This window comes from Pleurodeles waltl, chromosome 9 (genome assembly GCF_031143425.1).
Source record: "Pleurodeles waltl isolate 20211129_DDA chromosome 9, aPleWal1.hap1.20221129, whole genome shotgun sequence".
NCBI classification, from domain to species: domain Eukaryota; kingdom Metazoa; phylum Chordata; class Amphibia; order Caudata; family Salamandridae; genus Pleurodeles; species Pleurodeles waltl.
In genome coordinates this window covers 626578269-626596159 of record NC_090448.1, presented here as the reverse complement: position 1 = coordinate 626596159, position 17891 = coordinate 626578269, and the positions used below count along the sequence as shown (strand labels likewise).

At 41.6% G+C, this 17891-nt stretch overlaps 1 protein-coding gene across 2 annotated transcripts in view; it reads left to right on the top strand.

Moving 5' to 3' along the window:
• NPAS1 (neuronal PAS domain protein 1) overlaps positions 1-16275 on the top strand; it is a 444390-nt gene extending 428115 nt beyond the window's left edge. For both annotated transcript variants that reach the window (XM_069207656.1, XM_069207657.1), the window contains exons 10-11: positions 4329-4435; positions 9044-16275. In XM_069207656.1, the coding sequence (XP_069063757.1) occupies positions 4329-4435; positions 9044-10326 (1390 nt within the window). In that variant the 3' untranslated portion in view covers positions 10327-16275. The remainder of the gene's footprint in view (positions 1-4328; positions 4436-9043) is intronic.
• The last annotated feature ends 1616 nt before the right edge of the window (positions 16276-17891 follow it).

The following is a 17891-nucleotide window of genomic DNA, read 5'->3' as shown; positions in this document are numbered from 1 at the left end:
ATTGTCTGATTGAATAAAGTGTTTGAACCTAGCAACCTAGGTAAATATTTCATGTCACTGAGCATCCTTTTTCTTCAATATCACATATCAAAGTACATTCAAGTGCATGAGTTTAGAAAGTGCATTGTACACAACCATTTAAAGCACTATTATGTTGCTCCATCTATAATAATGTAGGTCGCATATGGGGTACATGTGACAACTGACTTGCCTCTGATTTTAATAGTGGCATTGTTATCTTCACAGGTGGAGGCATGAATATGTCTAAGTTAATGTTTTAAAACTATTACGTTTGATAAATGTCTCGCAATACATTGATGTAATCTGAAATACTAAGGTGAAACAAATGGGCATGTTAATTATTTTTTTTTTAAAGTGACTTTATCAAATTTATTATATGATCCTACGTGATTTAGATGCCAAATAGTTACATCTGTATACTAGTGCATGGGCATGGGCTTTTAGAGCCAAGCCTGACCATTGATTGGATTCTGGTGTGACTCTCTCTGTTGATATGTTGGCTCACCCACCTTTAACCACTCTGCAGCAACAGTTACTTAACGCCACTCTTGCTGCAGACAGCTGACTCAAATTCAAATGCCAGAAAAAACGACTATGTAATTTTTAGGGGTGTGATCCACCCCAACACACTGCCCCTGAAGCTATTTATTTCCAAGGGGAAGAGCGGGCTGAAAAGTGCCACGAGTGCAGAAGAAAATAAAACAAGAAATGGCAAAGCTGATAGGGTTGATGTTTGCCCTCAAGCACTGAAACAAAAACAATAAGAAAATGCTTGCTACAGTGTAAATTTAAAACAAAAGGATTTCTTTGTGAATTAAACTATACAGATGAGATAAATAAATAAATGTGGGACGATTACTTTTGAGATGTGAAATACTACCTCATGCTTTCCAATGCAGGTGGAAGGATACACCCAAACAGCCAACAGAAAGAAGATGTGACTAAAATAATATTATGGGATGGTCAAAAATATGACTGGCAATGTACCTAGCCAATGGCTCAGGGTTCATGAGTCAAAGAAGTCAGTGGTCAAAGGCGAATGAACCAATGACCCATAGAGTATGTACAGAATACAATATGTTAGCCACTTCATGGCAGAATTAAAATACAGCGATTATGGGATCAAATGGGAAAAAAAGCAACGCAGCAAAAAAGAAAGCAGAAACAATGATCAGAAACATGGGATTCGGTAAAAGTGGGATCAACCCCCTTAAAAATAATGTAGACAAATAAAGGGGGAAAATAACCAACTACTTCAAAAGCAGAATGTTTAGGAAAAAAACAACGTTAACATTGAAGCAGAACAACTGTAATGTGTTATACTTTGCCAATTCTATAGTGATCGGACTATACTAATAGGACTATATTTGAAAGTGGACTTTATGGTGGTGATCACATCAGAATGATGAGTGAGCCAACATCAGGCTTTATCACAGAGTTTGCCACTGGAAAACGTCCAAAGGAATGTGGTTGTGTTAAGAACTTACCCAAAATTTCTATCAAATTTAATTTAAGACATTTATGTAAAGGAAATAACTATGTTAGCATTACTGTTTCTTAGATATAAGTTTCTCGCAGAGAATAGGCTTCACACATTCAATGTCAGAAGGGCCATGAGTCTTCATATCAACAGAGCAGCAAATCCACTGTAACTCATGCCCATTATTTGTCGTTTCTTAATATTCAAAATAGAATTCATCCATAGGTTATGTCCATTTGCTATTTGTCACAGTTGCTTTTGCTCTTCATTCTCACTAAACTTACTGGGGTGTCCACATTATGCCCTCTACCATGTTCTCTTATTTTCCTTTTTTCACTGGTTACTCTTACTTTATTTTTATATTTAATGTGTGTTTTAAAATGCTATTGTCTAACTACACATAGCAATGACAGATGGAAAAGGGAAACAAATTGAAATATATCATATAAACAAATAACAAAAAGGTGGTACATTCAAAATGAACATTGAATAAAAGTTACATCTGTCAACTCGAAGCAATCAGAGCCGACAGAGAAGAAGTTTATTTTTAAAATGCCCATATCATGTGTCCCCCGGACACCAGCACACATTGAAGTTGGCATCCATTGTCGCTGTTGAGCATTGCTTCTCTGGGCTGGCCAACTTTCTGGAGTAACTTCCTCATCCCACCCTTAACCTAATGGTAGGTTGGTTTCTTCATTTAGGGAGAAAGCTAGAAATCAGTTAGCTGGAACTAAGGCCGACATTTACAAAAAAAGCGTGGCGCCACAAGCCAGCTTGCTGCAACGTGCTGTGTCATTACGAAAGTGCAGAGATGCATTGTTTCTATAGCAATACAACGCATCCCTGTACTTTCCTCTGCACTGGTGCACAACTGGCTGCCTAGCGCCAAAGTAGGCACCCTTGCACTCTAGTGCAAGGGTGCCTGTGTTGCAGGGATGATTGTTTATGTGCAGGAAAGTACACCTTCCTGCACATAAACCATAATTAATAGTGTTGTCCTTATTCTATGTGTGATGCAAAATGCAGCACACATAGAAAGAGCAAAAAACGAGGAGAAATAAAGTTATTTCTCCTTGTTGAGCCACTTTTATGCCACCCCTGAGGTGGCGTAGCCATCTGACGCATTCCCAGCCTTGTAAATCTGTAAATGTGTCAGATTCCATGGGTGTTGCATGGGGACATCCACAGCAACACCCATGGAACGCCCCTCTCACGCAGTATTATGCATGAAAGGGGGCCATATTTACAAGACCATGAAAAGCAAAGCAAGGTGGCTTTACATGGCCTTGTAAACATGTGCATGCACACTACGCCACGGAGTATCACAAAAGTGATGCTCCAACGACATTAGTGTGCCCCAGGGGCATTGTGAATATGCGCCTCAATATTTTACTGATCCCACTTAAAGACCTGGCACCTTTCCAAATTGTATTTTCTTCAAGATGTTTAAGAGTGATATGGCCATGCCCATGCGTGTGCTGGCAAGCCTGTGTAGGCAATATTTTACCACATGTATTTTTCGTTGAAAAAGTAGAATGTTGGCATTTGTATATTTGTACTACTTTAAAAAGAGAATGTCTACATTAGATTACTGACACACGTTTGTCTGGCGGCCTTCATCTCCTTTAAAAAATAATAAAAGAAACAGAGGTAGCACCAAAACGTCAGCAGTTCTTAAACTCACAAAATATTCCTGACAAGCTACAATAAGGATGCAAACTTTGCTTGGAATGCACCCTGTAATGGTAAGGGTGGCTAATGACCTGGTGGAGATTTTTGCAGGATGAGGTGTTCCCTCTCAGTACTGTTTGCACCTTGGACCACCAGTTTCTATTTCAGCGCTTAGATCAGTTATCAGTGTGCTGGAAATTCATTCGGTGGTTTTAATTATTCCTAGAAAGAATAACCTTTGAACACATCCAAGATAGCAAATTCTACTCTCACATTTGTGTCATTCAGAGTGACACATATTTGGCTCAGAACCCAGTTTTATTTATAATACTTACTCATTATAGAGATGATAAGATCTCCCCGATTAGCTAATATAGATATGACTAGACCATGGTAGATCTTGGCTCCTAGATGAAAAGATGGCCTCAGGGACAAGTGTTGTTTTCTCCCATCCAGAAGAACTTGAAGAGGTCCGACCACTGTTGACCTAACAGAAGTTGTACAAACATCTCCTGCTCTTTCCCAGCCGCCACAGGCACCATTAATGAATAACAACTCTCCTATTTTACAGGTATAATTACATTTGTACATTGGTAGAAATTTCGGCCAACTGAGACAGCCCCAGAGAGTGGTATAGGGTCAAACACTCACTCAAGAAATCACTTATACATTTACATCACTATCAGTCTGGTCGGATATTTTAAAGCAATGTAGTTTCACACTAACTTAGAGGTTTGAATGGAGTCTGAGCTTGACCAAGAGGTGGCGTACAAGGGGAACTTATTTTAAAGCAATGTAGTTTCACACTAACTTAGAGGTTTGAATGGAGTCTGAGCTTGACCAAGAGGTGGCGTACAAGGGGAACTTATTTTAAAGCAATGTAGTTTCACACTAACTTAGAGGTTTGAATGGAGTCTGAGCTTGACCAAGAGGTGGCGTACAAGGGGAACTTAACAGTGTAATCAGGAGGTAGTATCAGGAGGTAGTGGGAGTATAATTGTCATGTTAAGAAAGTGGTGAACATAGGCAATTATCAACCTCATAATGAGCTTATGTCGATGACATTAACACAATTTCTTCGACGTACTATTTTGGAGGTTTATCTCTTGCTAGAGAACTTTCTCTGAATTTGTTTTTGCCTTCGAACTTTCAGCAAACCTGAGTGTAAAGATACCCCCTTGGACGTCTCTCAGCTGCCCGCAGTACCCTTGAGGCTGGCGGACACCGGGGGAGTTTCTGACCTGGAAACTGATTTTAAAGGTAAGGGATGCACTGCTGGATGTATTGTTAATGATAATGGAACAGTGCTAAAGGAAAGAGAGGGAAGATGACGGCCCATGCGAAATCTTTTTGTCACTGCCTAGCGATAAGTGGTGGTTGTAAAATGGGACACTGAAATTATACCATTCTGTGAGTACAGTCTTTGCCATGGCTAGCTTTAGATGGTGTGACTGGTGCAGCCACACCTGGAGCTGAGCAGAGGAGGGGGGTGTTGTATTTAGAAATAACTTATGCGTTTAAAAGTACCTGCTGCAGATTTCCTTTTGAGTCCAACAGTTTTCAGACCATAATAAAAATGTCAAGGTGTAACTCTGGTTTATAATGTTCCTGCTGGAGAGAGATCGTAGTTTTGTCTAATGGCAGTATAACTCGTCATAAAGTAGTGCAGATGGTCAATATGCCTGCTGCAAAAAAATATACCATGCAGATCACAGAATTTTTATGTTTACAGCTCAGTGGGTTAGTGCTTTTGGCACAGAGATCCTTTTGTTACTTGTAGTTCATAAATTACAATCCTAATATAGCACAGTGACTAATGAATTATCATCAAAGAGCTGCACGCAAAGTGTATTTATAGGTTAGAACATTATGGGCCTCATTATGACATTGGCGGCAAATGCCGCCTACCGCCATGGCGATGACCGCCAACATACTGTCGCTGTCCCTAGCTACCACCTAATTATGACCGTAAGCAGAATTCCGCCAGAAGGCTGGCGGAATTCTGTCTACAGTCATGGCGGTGGATGACGCTAAGGTGGCACTGCTGCCAGCAGCAGCACCACGCCAGCAAAACACCGCCTACCATATCATGTTCCATGATACGCCCTGGCGGTGTTTTTCTGGCGGACGCTGCTGCTGGCAGCAGCGCCGCGTCCCGTCTCCTGCCAGAGGACCCCCTGCAAGCAGTTAAGTCAGGTTCTCCGGTAGGAGAAAGGTGAGGGGTGTTGTGTGCGTGTGTAGGGTGTGTGTAATTGTGCTTGAATGCGTGCATGCGTGTGTAATGCATGTGTGTATGAGTGGGTGTGTGTGTATGTGTCGTGTGAATGCATGTGTGCCTGGATGTATGTTTGTGAGTGTTGCTGTGAGTGTGTATGAATGTATGCATGCGTGGGTGAATGTGTGTATGTGTGTGTATATGTGTGTATATGTGGGGGGTGGACTCTGGGGAGGGGGCGGGGGAGACCCCTATCAGTGCCAGGAAAGGAATTCCTTGGCACTGATAGTGCCTACCGCCATGGTTTCCGTGGCGGTACAGAAACCACGGCCACGGAAACCATGGTGGTGGACAGGGTCAAAATGCCATGGGCGGCCTAGTGACGGCCACCAGGCTGGAGACTGAAGTCTCCAGCCCGGCAGTCGTTACCGCCGTGGCGGTCCGTGTGTTGACTTGACGGTTTGGCTTTGGCTAAACTGCCAGTATCATAATAGTGGAGGTAGGTACCGCCAGCCTGTTGGCAGTAATACCTCCACTATTTCACCGACTGCCGGGCTCGTAATGACCCCCTATGTTTTTTCCCCCACTCTTTCATTATCCTAAAAAGGGTTTGGCTAGAAATACATTCTTATTAGTCAAGCCAGCCCCCCAACTACTGTGGTATGTTTTAAATCCTGAGGTTGTGTTTCTCCAGAACAAACACTCTTAAAATATACTGCCTACTAGTATAGATGCCATGTGACTGCAACACCTTGTAATTCTCCTTGTCTTATGCAACATTTCCTATACCATCTTTTATACATGTATGATTAATTGTCCTGTTTAATATGTGTGTGATGCTCTGAGGGTGGTAGTGAGGGGAATGTGGAGATGGAGGTTATGGGTGGTGGGGAGTTTTTGCAAAACAAGATTGTCACACCAGGTGCCTCCAGAGCTAAAGCCGGCCCTTGTATTTACCCACTGTTATGAAGTTACCCACTTGATGCATATTCCACCATCTGTTGCATTATTTTCAGATTTCAAATAACATGAAAATAGTTTCTCACACTAACGTGTCAAAAAGTCCTGAAAAATGGGGCAACACGTTGTCCCTTGTGTCAGACCTTTGTAAATTTTAAAGATTCTCCTTCTAGCTCCTGAGTGCTATACTTTGGTGTTAAACTCATACTTTGTGGGGAAATATTCACCCAGAAAGTATTAATGATTTTAGAATGAGAAAATGGTGAACTAATACTGCCTCAAAATGTGAGGCCTTATGTCATATAATTTGCATTTTTTTGTTGTGCAAATTAGCCATCCCTCCCACATAATTTGGTCCCCCATTGGCACATAATTTGAGAGGTTCTTCTCATTCTTGGTTCTCCAACTTCACAATCTAATTATCTAGGACAGTGGTTCTTAACCTTAAGATTTCCATAGAAATACACTGAATCACTGCTGGAGGCGAGTTACCCCCACCTACGCGAATTGCTATGATTTGAGCCTCAAAACCATACACACACATGTAGAAACAAGGATAAAAGAAATATAAAAAATGTAAAATATTTTATTTAATCCACTCACAAAAACATACGCACAAATAATAAAATTTGTTTTAATCAGAAAGGTGCAGCATTAAAAACTTTAGTTCCATTTCTAAAAATCACGGAGTTCCACTGTTTGTTGGATGGGGGTAGCAGGGTGTGCGGTAGTGATATGTAACTGAATGGTAAAGAGTGGAGAAGCTTCTCATGTCCAGAGTGCAGAATGATGAAGGCTACTGAAAGACCTGCAGGAATTGGTAAGGGGCCTGCTGAACATTTCCGATAGGAAGGTCTCTACATAAATCATTACCTTTTCATACTCTTCAAAGAGTAACACGCACATGGATGTGGCCTCCATTTTACAGTATCTTTTGTCTTCCGCCTACCATGTTGGCTCAGATCATGATATCATCTGCTGCTTTCTAATGATTTTTGCGGTACTGTCTGTCCTGTAGCCTGCCTGTTTCGTGGTTTTATTTTTTCTCATTAACGCAATAAAATTGTTTTTTTTTTTCAAACAAAAAAAACAGTTAAGTATTCAAACTGCACAGGAATGTGGTTCAGGAGGAGTATAAAATAGATAACTATCAAACTGTCTTAGATGGTAATAACATCACCTTGGGAGTTTAGTACAGTAGATTTGAGATGGCAGAGATTGTGTAGGTGTTGTGGGTGCCTTTTCAGGTTTGTCGTTCTTCAGTTTTTCCTGATTTAATTGCTATAAATTGATGAAATTGTAATTGTAATTGGAAAATGTGACAATTCAGTCCCAAGCGACAGAGTGGCAATGCAATGACAGATTTTACATCTGCCAGACTTGTTTCAAGGATGCCTCCCATGATGACTCTGATCTAGCGTCTGACCCATCCACTATTTTCCTAGGTCTGATTAATCTTTTTTAGGAGTTACGAGGGGTAAAGAGAGACACATTAAAACAATTTTGGTCAATACAGTGTAACTCATCTGGCCACACACTGAATCTCAGAGGTGGAATTAAAGTTCAAAAAACAAATTCAAAGTCAGACTTATGTAAATGAATCTCAAAAACATACTATATAAGTACAGAATCACCAAAGGCGAGTTAAAGTGTTGAATCAGAATAAATTGTACAAGCACACAGCATACCAGAATCTCAGTAGTGGCAATGCAAAAGATTAAAAACAACAACTGATTATCAAAATTAAAGCTTTAACCTCTCTGTCTAACCACTGAATCTAAATAAATCAGGTTATCTAATAATCTAAGAGAAACCTAAAAATTCTCCAAATGGTGGAAACAGAAAATGAATCAAAAGTGTCAGCATCACAGAAATCTCAGTAGAACTTCTGAAGAAGAGAGAGATGTTCATAGCATAAAGCCACATCAGCCAAGTAAAGGACAATAGGCCAGTACTTCTCTACTTCTCTGAGGGTCTGCTCTAGTCAAAGGGTAGAAGAAGTCTGCCACTGCCAGTAACGTTCCATTGTCTGTGTACAGTTGTAAATTGCAACACTTATTAGCCTTTCATCTCTTTGACCAAGAATTAGGATGACCTTGGATCACTCCTGTGTCCAGGTATCTGGAGGGAAGTTCTTCTTCACAGCTCCTCGTAAACCTCAACCTTGGCTACTTGTCTTCCCATACCCCTTTATCTACAACTAACAATAAGCTCTTCATTAACTGGAGACTTGTGCAGACAAATCTGTAAATAAAGAAATATGCAACGAGAGCAAAACTCCACGTTGAAGGTTAAACGCGGAAAACCATTTCAGGCGTCAACTCCATCCAACTTCACATAGAACTCAATGCATATTTGAATATATGATTATAAGTGCATTTTGTCATAAGGAAAATAATTGAGGAATAATTATGAAAACATAATTTAACTTAATTATCATGATATCAATACTTTTGAGTAATATTGCATCCATGTGATTGGATATGACTTTTCTACATTGCTACCTATAAATACACTTAGAAGATATGGCTTATCAATGCACCACATTTACATGAATACATTTGAACACACATTCTACATGCCATTGAGTATATTTTCATGTTATTTCTGAAGCACAGAATGACACAGCCAAGTTATGCTCTTTGCACTCCATCTTCTCTTTAAACCGCTTAAACCTTTTTTTTTCTTTGCAGAAAACAACTTGTCTCCTGAAAGCAGGAAAGGAACTGCTTACCCCACAAAGGACACTGCAGAACACTGTCAGAACTATTCCAGGAGCAAACTGGAGCAGGCAACAGGCTCCTCCCAGGATGAAAATGGATCTGATCTCACAGAAGCCAACGACAGGAGTGAGGACAACGCAGAAGGTGAGGATGACAGCGATAGTGAGGTCAGCTCTGGAGTCCCAACCAGAAAAAGGATCAAACTGGAATTCCAGCCAGAAGGGCATCTCGATCGGAGGCAAGGCATGGCTTTGGCCTCATCACCTAGTACAGATGAATCAGACAGTGGCAGCGAGGATGAGGTTGACAGAGTGTCTCCAAAGAGGCGGAAAATGGAGAGAAAATTGAACGGCCATCAGAGGAGTCAGACTGCCACCAGAGCCAGTACATCTGAATTCACCTCTGTCATTCAGACCCAGAAAAATTGTCCTTCTAAAGTTAGCTCGGCTCTTCATATTAAGACTGAACAGTCTCTGGTGAGACAGTATGAGAAAGCCACCATGTGGGGCTACTCTCCCTCCAGAGAAGGGTCAGAGGAGAACTCCTTCACAGTGAACAAAGAACTTCATGCTGATAAATCCAGTCTACGCAATCCCACTTCTAATTTGTATGTGTCCATCCCTGATTCTGTGCTGACGCCGCCAGAGATGGACAGCAGCGGCAGTGTTCAAAAGGTCCCCTTCAGCTCCTCACCTCGGGTCCACATGGGCGCATCTTCCTCCGAAACCCTTTCCCCACCGCTTTCTGGTTCTCCCTGCGAGGACAGGTCAACATCCACTCCCTTCACCCCACTGCTCTACCCTGGGGAAATGGAAGTCTTCCATCGTCTCCACGCGAGCAATATGGTCCTGCCACTGGTCCATCAAATCGGAGGGAGCCTCAGTGGCCACAATACCATTGCAAGCACTTCCGGGTCTCAGGGCCCTTATACTACCAGCACTATCAGGTATGCCCCGGCCGATGTTACTCTTTCAATGCCGAGCAACACGCTCTCTTCCACCCACGGTATCAGCATAAGGGACCTTGGCAACACGGATTCTAAGACCCCCATGGAACTCATGTACCACCATCTGCAGAGACTGAACATGGTGGCTCCGTTTGGAAACTCGTCTGGCGCTTCCGGTTTGGCGCAAATTTCGGGGGCAATGGGGGGAGTGTTCACAGCAGCCGAGTCCTTCTTTGCTTCGCAGCCATTCTCTATGACTACTGGCAACATGCACAGTTCCCCAACTCTGGAGCGGAAGGAAAACTGATCCTGGTGGTAATTCTTCTCTGAGCTGAGTAAAGGGATTCTTCGGAACAAACCATCGCCTCTGCATTGTGTGGTGCACAGTTAGACTTGCTCCTTGTTGATGGGTTCCTTATGTCAGGGCCATATTAAGAATAGAGTCCCTTCCTTGATTATAATACCCAAGTAACAATATTTTAGCCCCAACCGTGATTTCCAGTTACCACACCTACTTGTTATTTCCGACTGCCAGCTCTTTCCAGACTTTCCTTACCTCAGAGCTCCCTCAAGCGGGAGAAGGTGTGAACTGCATTTTTGTCCATGTTGTGAGATGAAGGTTAAAAACAGAGATGTCTGGTATAAACTGATTAAACGTATTGCCTTTTTTATTGGAATAACTTAGTTAATGAGATTTGCAGGGTAATGGAGTCTTCACTTCTCAATCACACGATTAAATCTGAACATCTGGTTGGTACTAACCACCATTTAATACTGCCTACATAGTTATAATTAATTAGTTTACATAAAAATAATTAGTTATCTGTGTCTTAATTATTGTGGACGATTGTCCACACCTTCAAAATGGACACCTCTGGAGACAGGCGCACGATAGTTTGAAATGGAAATCGAAAATACCTGTTACGTACTTTATTCATAAACATCTACCCATTGCTGATTCGGGGGATTATTTTGCAATGGGGGGATATCCAGCAGACAGCATCGGTAAAAAAAAATTAAAAACATTAGACTGATTTTCTCCTTTATATATGCACTGGTTTACGTTTTCTTGTTTAAAACTTGGGCTTTAAATGAAATAATATACCCTAAATCGTCCAGAACTCTAATATCCATTTCTTTGGCCCGGTCTCTTTCTTTACTGACTCCTCAATTGCGTAATTGCGCGATTGTATCTTGTTCTGTTCCTGAACTATGACCAACTAGTAAAATAAAAGGTTTGCACCATTTTTTTAACTTGATAAATGCCTTATTCTGCGCCTTTGATGTTACGTCATTGGTGCGGCTAACCTCTGTTTTTCTGCTCAGATGATTTCGCTTGAGTCATCAGCCTGTGCATGCATGGGGCAGGATCTAGTAGTTATTATTCTGCACAAAACATTCCGATCACCGGGTTGTATTGAGATCTATTCTATTTCAGTATGGAAACCATACAACATTTCTCAATCTTGAAGTGTCGCTTGTCCCACCTTGGGAATAATGCAACAGAATTCAGTATGACCAAGCTGCTGTTCCAAACACAGAGCTGAATGTTCTTAGTGAAATCATATGCCTTTATTAGGTTGGCTCGGCCTTGGCCGCAGTCATGTACTCTTATTCAAAGCATTGATTTTGTGAAATGCAGCCATTTCGGAAGCTCCAGCTACTGAAGTAACATATCCGTTTTTCTAGTCTTTTTTTCGGCTGCCTCAGTTTTTGGTCACTGTGAAGACATTGTTTTGAGGTTTTCCACTGGACAAAGCAAATTTGATTTGTCCTGAATCCAGGCTCCCCAAGGTCAACTCCTTTACACCCTAGTGACACAGATATAGAGTGTTTGCTCAGTTTCATACAAGCTTCCAGAAGTATATGTTGTATCCACAGAAAGGTGATGGCACATCTGGTCTTGTACTTGTTAGTAAAGAATAATAAATAAAGAATGTTGATGCGTTCCATTCTGTCGAGTGTGAGTGCATATCATATAGAAGACTGTCTGCTAGGGAGTGGCTGAAGAAGGCTGGGCTTTGCTGGTAGGAGGGAGCTCAGATAAAAAAGTCTAGCAAACGCCAAGGTTGACCGTATAAGACAATATTAAAGTTATCAGTATCTACCTACAATAATCTCACTCCACTACAGTGACCTACCACTACATTGTAAAGTAAGTACATGTTTACTTTTCTAAACTCTACCCATGCATAAGTTGGGTGGTAGGTATAAGTGAAATTATGAATACAATTATATACTTTCCTGTAAATATAGAGAATGGAATATTATTGCCATGTATATGGTGGCCATATTTCCCAGGGTCATGCGTGATGTGCTGGTCCTGTCCTGTTTTTTTTTTTAATTCTGGGACTTGTAGTCCTATTTAGGTCAAGCCTAGGCAGTGCACATGTGCTATCTCTTGACATGCTGTAATCTACTTCTGTGTGCTTTACCATGCCCATCACACGCCTATCACTTTCATTTGTTCCTTGGCCTTGGTTTGTTAGCTAAATGCTTTAGGTTTGCCCCACCTTGAGGCTGTTTTGTTACCGCCTTGGAGACTGACACTGTTACATGGATTATTGCATGATCAGCCATATTCCTTAGTGTTGGTGCTCTACTTTTTTCTTTTGCCTCTCTCCACTTCGCGCTCGTGGCAGTATGTAGTTTCTTCCTCTGGCACCCCGCTGTTTCTTTGCGGTGTCTGTGCCCGACAAAGGCTGCAAGGTAGAGGGGGATTATTTTATTTATATAGCACAAACTTGACCAGAAGATTGGAGCACTTTACATGGGCACTGGTAAAATTTGCAGCCCCATTTCTAAATTTTCCCACATTTAGCAGTTAGAAAATATATAAAGTGGTGCCTTTTAAGTAGAAAATAACACAAGGGAAACCCTCAACGGGGCTCTCCCCGGCACAGCGGGAGAGCCAATACTACAATATTTACTGCACTCGGGAAACGCACTCTATAATGCTTTGTGGGGATTACTTTTACAACATATTTTTGCCCATAACTCAGCTGTGGTGGTCCTAGGACAATGGGACCACCACCAAAACATCCAGCATGACATTCTCTTCCTGCCCAGCTCATCTTCTGGGTCCCCACACGAGGTTAGAGTACCCCAGAATCATAACCCCTCCCACTAGTCAATGTCTCTTTGAGCTTTCGAATGGCTAAAGCTTTTCCTCTACAGCTGGGAGTAGCCTTGTTTGTAATAATATCCTAGCAGGCCTGCTAGGCCTGAAAATGCATAATGCATTATGCCCTCTAGGGGTTAAATATTTGGTTACACAGAATGCTTTCTGCCCTTCTCTTTTTATGTGGTTATGTCACCTAGGGGCTGACTATATGGTTACATGACCATGTTTCTTAAAAATGTAATTTTTACTGTTGCACCCTCTAGGGGATTTTCTGACCATTGCAGCTTAATGCCAAGTGTATAAAGGAATGCACTAACACAGTTTATTTCTGATAAGGGTTTAATGTGCTGCATGGCTAAATACTTATAAGGTGAGACCTATTGACTATGCCAATGCTTGTATTTAATGGAATAAACAAGACTATAAGTCCCAGAATTCAAAGAAACAAAATCTGGCCTGAAGCAACACATCACCTATGGACATGGGAAACTTTACAGGGCTGCATGTGATGTATCACAAGCAATATAGTTATGCACCACTGCGTAACTATGAAGTTGCTTGTTGGAGATAATGCAGTAAAAGACAGTTTAAGGTCTCCATTGTTAACCAGAAATCCTTCCTGGAAGTGAACTCAGTCAATGTGCAGTCTTTGGCAGTTGCAGTGTATCATTTCCTGCCTCTGCCTTAGCGCTTAGGTCTCTAGGACCCCTGGTGGTGTCATCATCAGTGGCTCCCGCCTCTGCTGTTCTTGCTGTACCGAAGACGCTAGCCTCGATTTCCAGCGCACTAACAGACTTCATCCTAAATTGACACTCAGTTTTTGGAGCTTTTGAGTGGTCATCAATAATAATAAATTCTGTGCTGCAGCAGTGAATAGTGCACCACTCAAATTATAAATGTTCTTGCCATTGTTTGGAGTTCTGGACTTTTGGGGATGGGCTTGCCAAAGCTACTGAAATCTAAAATCCAGCCAGGATTGCCGAACATCTCCTATGACTATCTATGGGGCTAATGTGCATATGATGAGATTGTATTGCATGTTTATTCACCATTGTGAAAACACCACTATTCGGTGGCTGGACAGTCCAGCTCTAATCATTACTACATTTAGTGGAAGCTCCTTCCCATTTTTATACTCTTGACATTGTTTAATAATTAAGACACTTTCTAACTATAATGGTGAAAACAAAAAAGTCTACCTTTTGGTAAAATGTATATGCCATCAGCTCCTACCAGTACAAGTTGTGATGATTCTGGTGCTGAGAGATGACCAATTAGTTGAAGCCAACATGTTATTACCTGGAGATAAGTCGAAAACCCCGTCAATGCACCAGAAAATGTCCCTATTAATGTGTTTCTGTACTTAAGACTATTTACTGGTGCTTGAAAGACTTCTACTCCATGCCATAAGACTGTGTCCCTTTGCCATAAAACTGTGTCTCTTAAAAGCTGTGAATATAACGTTTCAGCCATTTGCTCATGAACTGCTTCCCTGTGCCATAAGACTGCATTCCTGTGCCATCACACTGTGCCCCTTATGCGCTGTTATTATGATACTGTGTCTCTTGTACCGTACGACTGCTTTCTGAGCCATAAGACTGCGTCCCTTGACTTATAGCGCAGATGCCCCATGTCGCAAAATGGCATCCTGTGCTACAAGAATGTGTCCCTGTGTTTTAAGACTTTGTCCGTGTGCTGTACAACTGTCTCCCTGTGTTCCAAACTTATTTCCCTGTGTCTAAAAAGTGCTTCTCTGTGCCATATTACAGCTTTCCTTTGCCTCAGTAGTCTATAAGCGAGCCTCTGCAGTAAAAGTTTGTTTCGAAAATGGGGTTCCTTCATATTGCCCTCTTTGAGTTCAAATGTCGAAGCTGAGATTTGCAAATTGCCTTCCGATTGTCCGGAAAGAATGTGCTCCTGTCTTTGTTCTATTGGGCTAGATGTCTTGAACTGAAATTTTTCAGTAATGTCTCTTTAATTTATTTCTTGGGGTTAATGCTGCCATTTTCTCACTTCAGGTTATGTTCAAGTTATGTTTTTTATGAAGACTATCTGATTTTTCACTTTTCGAGTTAATGTCTCCAAGCTGGGTTTTCTAGACTGTCTATGTTCTATGAAATCGCACCCCTGTCTTCTTGCTAGGGCCACTCCATTGACTTTTCTTCAAAATGTCCTCAATTATATCCTTATGTGCTCAAGGCTTCTGAGTTTTCATCCGAAGGCCATAAGTCTCTTTTCTGTCACCAGGTTTATAGTTCAACTTTGGCTTTTCTAGACTATGTCAGCATGATAGCTTTGTAGCTTTAACCCTGAGAACTGATGTGTGTTCAGCTCTGTCTGTGTTGTATAATACTATCCCCTTGTGTTTTGTGTACGACTGCCTTCCTGTGCTCCAAGACAGCGTCCCCGGGCCATATGGCGGTGTCCTCCTGCCGTAAGACTGCGCCCGATCAAATAACGCTGCACTACTCCATTGTATGACTTCCGACATCAACTGGAGGATGGTGCACCTCTATTCCAAGACTATGTGACCTCTGCTGATAGACTCAGACCTCAGCCTAAGTGTGTTCAGTGACCTACAAAAATGTGGGCGGCAGGATTCAAATGGACCTTTTGCCCATATAGGAACACGTAAGCACCAGTTTCCACAAGAAGACTGGAGAGCAGTTGAATATTAGTGACAAACTTGTCATTCTTTCCTACCTACCAGTCAAACTAACCAGCTCTTGGTTCCTGGTTCCACTAGACGATCAGATCGGTTTAGTCAGTGAACCAAAGTACTGCGTGGTGTTCCATTAAAAAGCACGCAACCTATCTTCTAAAGAGTAACCCTGAGAAGCAGAACTTATAGATGATCTGGAGGACACTGCATCTGACTGCACTAAGAACTTTTTTTTCAGAGTACTTGTGCCATGACTTTTAGCACTTATACAAAAAGTTGTACAGTTCTGTATAAAAATGAAATGACGTAGCACTTGTACAATGTGCCCCTACTGTGAACGTTGCTGAGGTCCTGTGTGGTATTCTTTCCAGACTTGTTAGCTGAACGTAGTGTCATTGTTTACTGAAGTTATTGTCGCTGCTTCTTTCTGCAGTCCAGAATTTCAAAGAAAAATAAAATACTGACCAACCTGTTTCGCATTCCTTACGCCTGTGAGCGTGTGTGTAGGGGGAAGGGAGGCAGAGGAGGTGCGTTAAGATGACTCGCGTCTTGAAATGTATTGCTTGTGATGGAATACACCAGCCCAGGTGTTTTGCAAAGACTGTTGTCTGGGATTTTAGAGTTCTCTCAACCAGCAAGACCCATTTCTATGCCAGATCTTCAAGCTGTCCATGTGCTATACATTTACATACAGTTAATCTAAACATGAATCATCTACATATTTGATGATTATCCTGAAAATATGGAATGGATTCGTTGATCGTGGACAAACGTTTAACATTTTTGGGGGGAGAACAGACCAATATAAACATTGCTGAATTTTGCTGTTCCTGTATGTGATGTTGTGTTCTATTTGGAACCTGAATTAATAGATGATCTACTACACGATGTTCATGACACCAGTACGCTCACCTTTCAATTAAGCTTAAAAGTGTCCACATGGCCAAACTGGGCCAACATGTTTTCTTTATACCAACATATAGCATTTATAAAAATATAATTTTTCACAAAACATTTCTCCTAACGCATACCTTAGCACCAGACCAGCGAGGTGGTTCCCAGTAACGTCTCTTTAAAAGGGTCACATATTTCTGAGACGTTTCCCTAGTTATTGTGCTAACTTTGATATTATGCACCAAAATTGCATTCAACATTAAAAGGTCACACTAATCCCTGAAAAAAATCAACGGAAGACCAGTTTAAACGAGTGAAAAAATACAGCTCAGCAGAAGTTTACCAAGAATACCTCGTTACAAGGAAAACACCCAACACACCCTAGATGCAATGACTCTGCCATATCACAGGAATAGTCATAAGCAGGTCTAAATTCAAGAGCATATATGGTCCTTAAATTTGCACTTTAACCTGAGAGGAGAAGGATAATTTGTGACTTGCAACCCGCTGTTGTTGAGATTAGGAATTCCGAGGCAGTCCTATCAGGAGCACTTGCTTTCTGTCAATTTGTAGAGCAAATAATGGTACTGCACTTTGCATGTGGGATGGAAGAATAAACTTCTTTACATATCTAAGAAGTCACGTGTGGTCTTAGGCCTGCCGTATTTAGACATCCCCAGCTTCCTCGTCGAGAATCAGTGCGATAAAAGTACGTCTGTCACTACGGCTGAAGCACTTTTGGCAGTATAGTGAGAGGGCTACCAGTTGTTCTTTTGTCCCGCTCAGCATTTGTTCTTCTTTTTCAAAAAGAAACCCCAAAAGCGGAGGTTTGTTTCTGAAAAAGTAAAAAAAAACGAATTGTCCCTGATGCACATGGAGTTTTCTTTCTGAGTACAATAGCCACTGATTGTGTTCCCACTTCAGGTCTTCCAGTGCTTTGCATGGTGTACCCGTGCAGAAAAAATTAGTGAGAGTCACCTACCCCACCTATACAGAACTGGGTGACTGTCACTGTGATCTGGTCTCCCTGTGGTAGGCAGATGGTCAGGTCCAGGGCTTCCACTGGTAGAGCAGCTCAGGCCTCACCTGCAAAAACAAAGCAATTCTCCCACCTCTATGTGAGATGGATACCCACAAGGTTGGAGGAGATAGCTTCTACCGTTTGTTGGGGGATGTCCCAAAATACGACAAC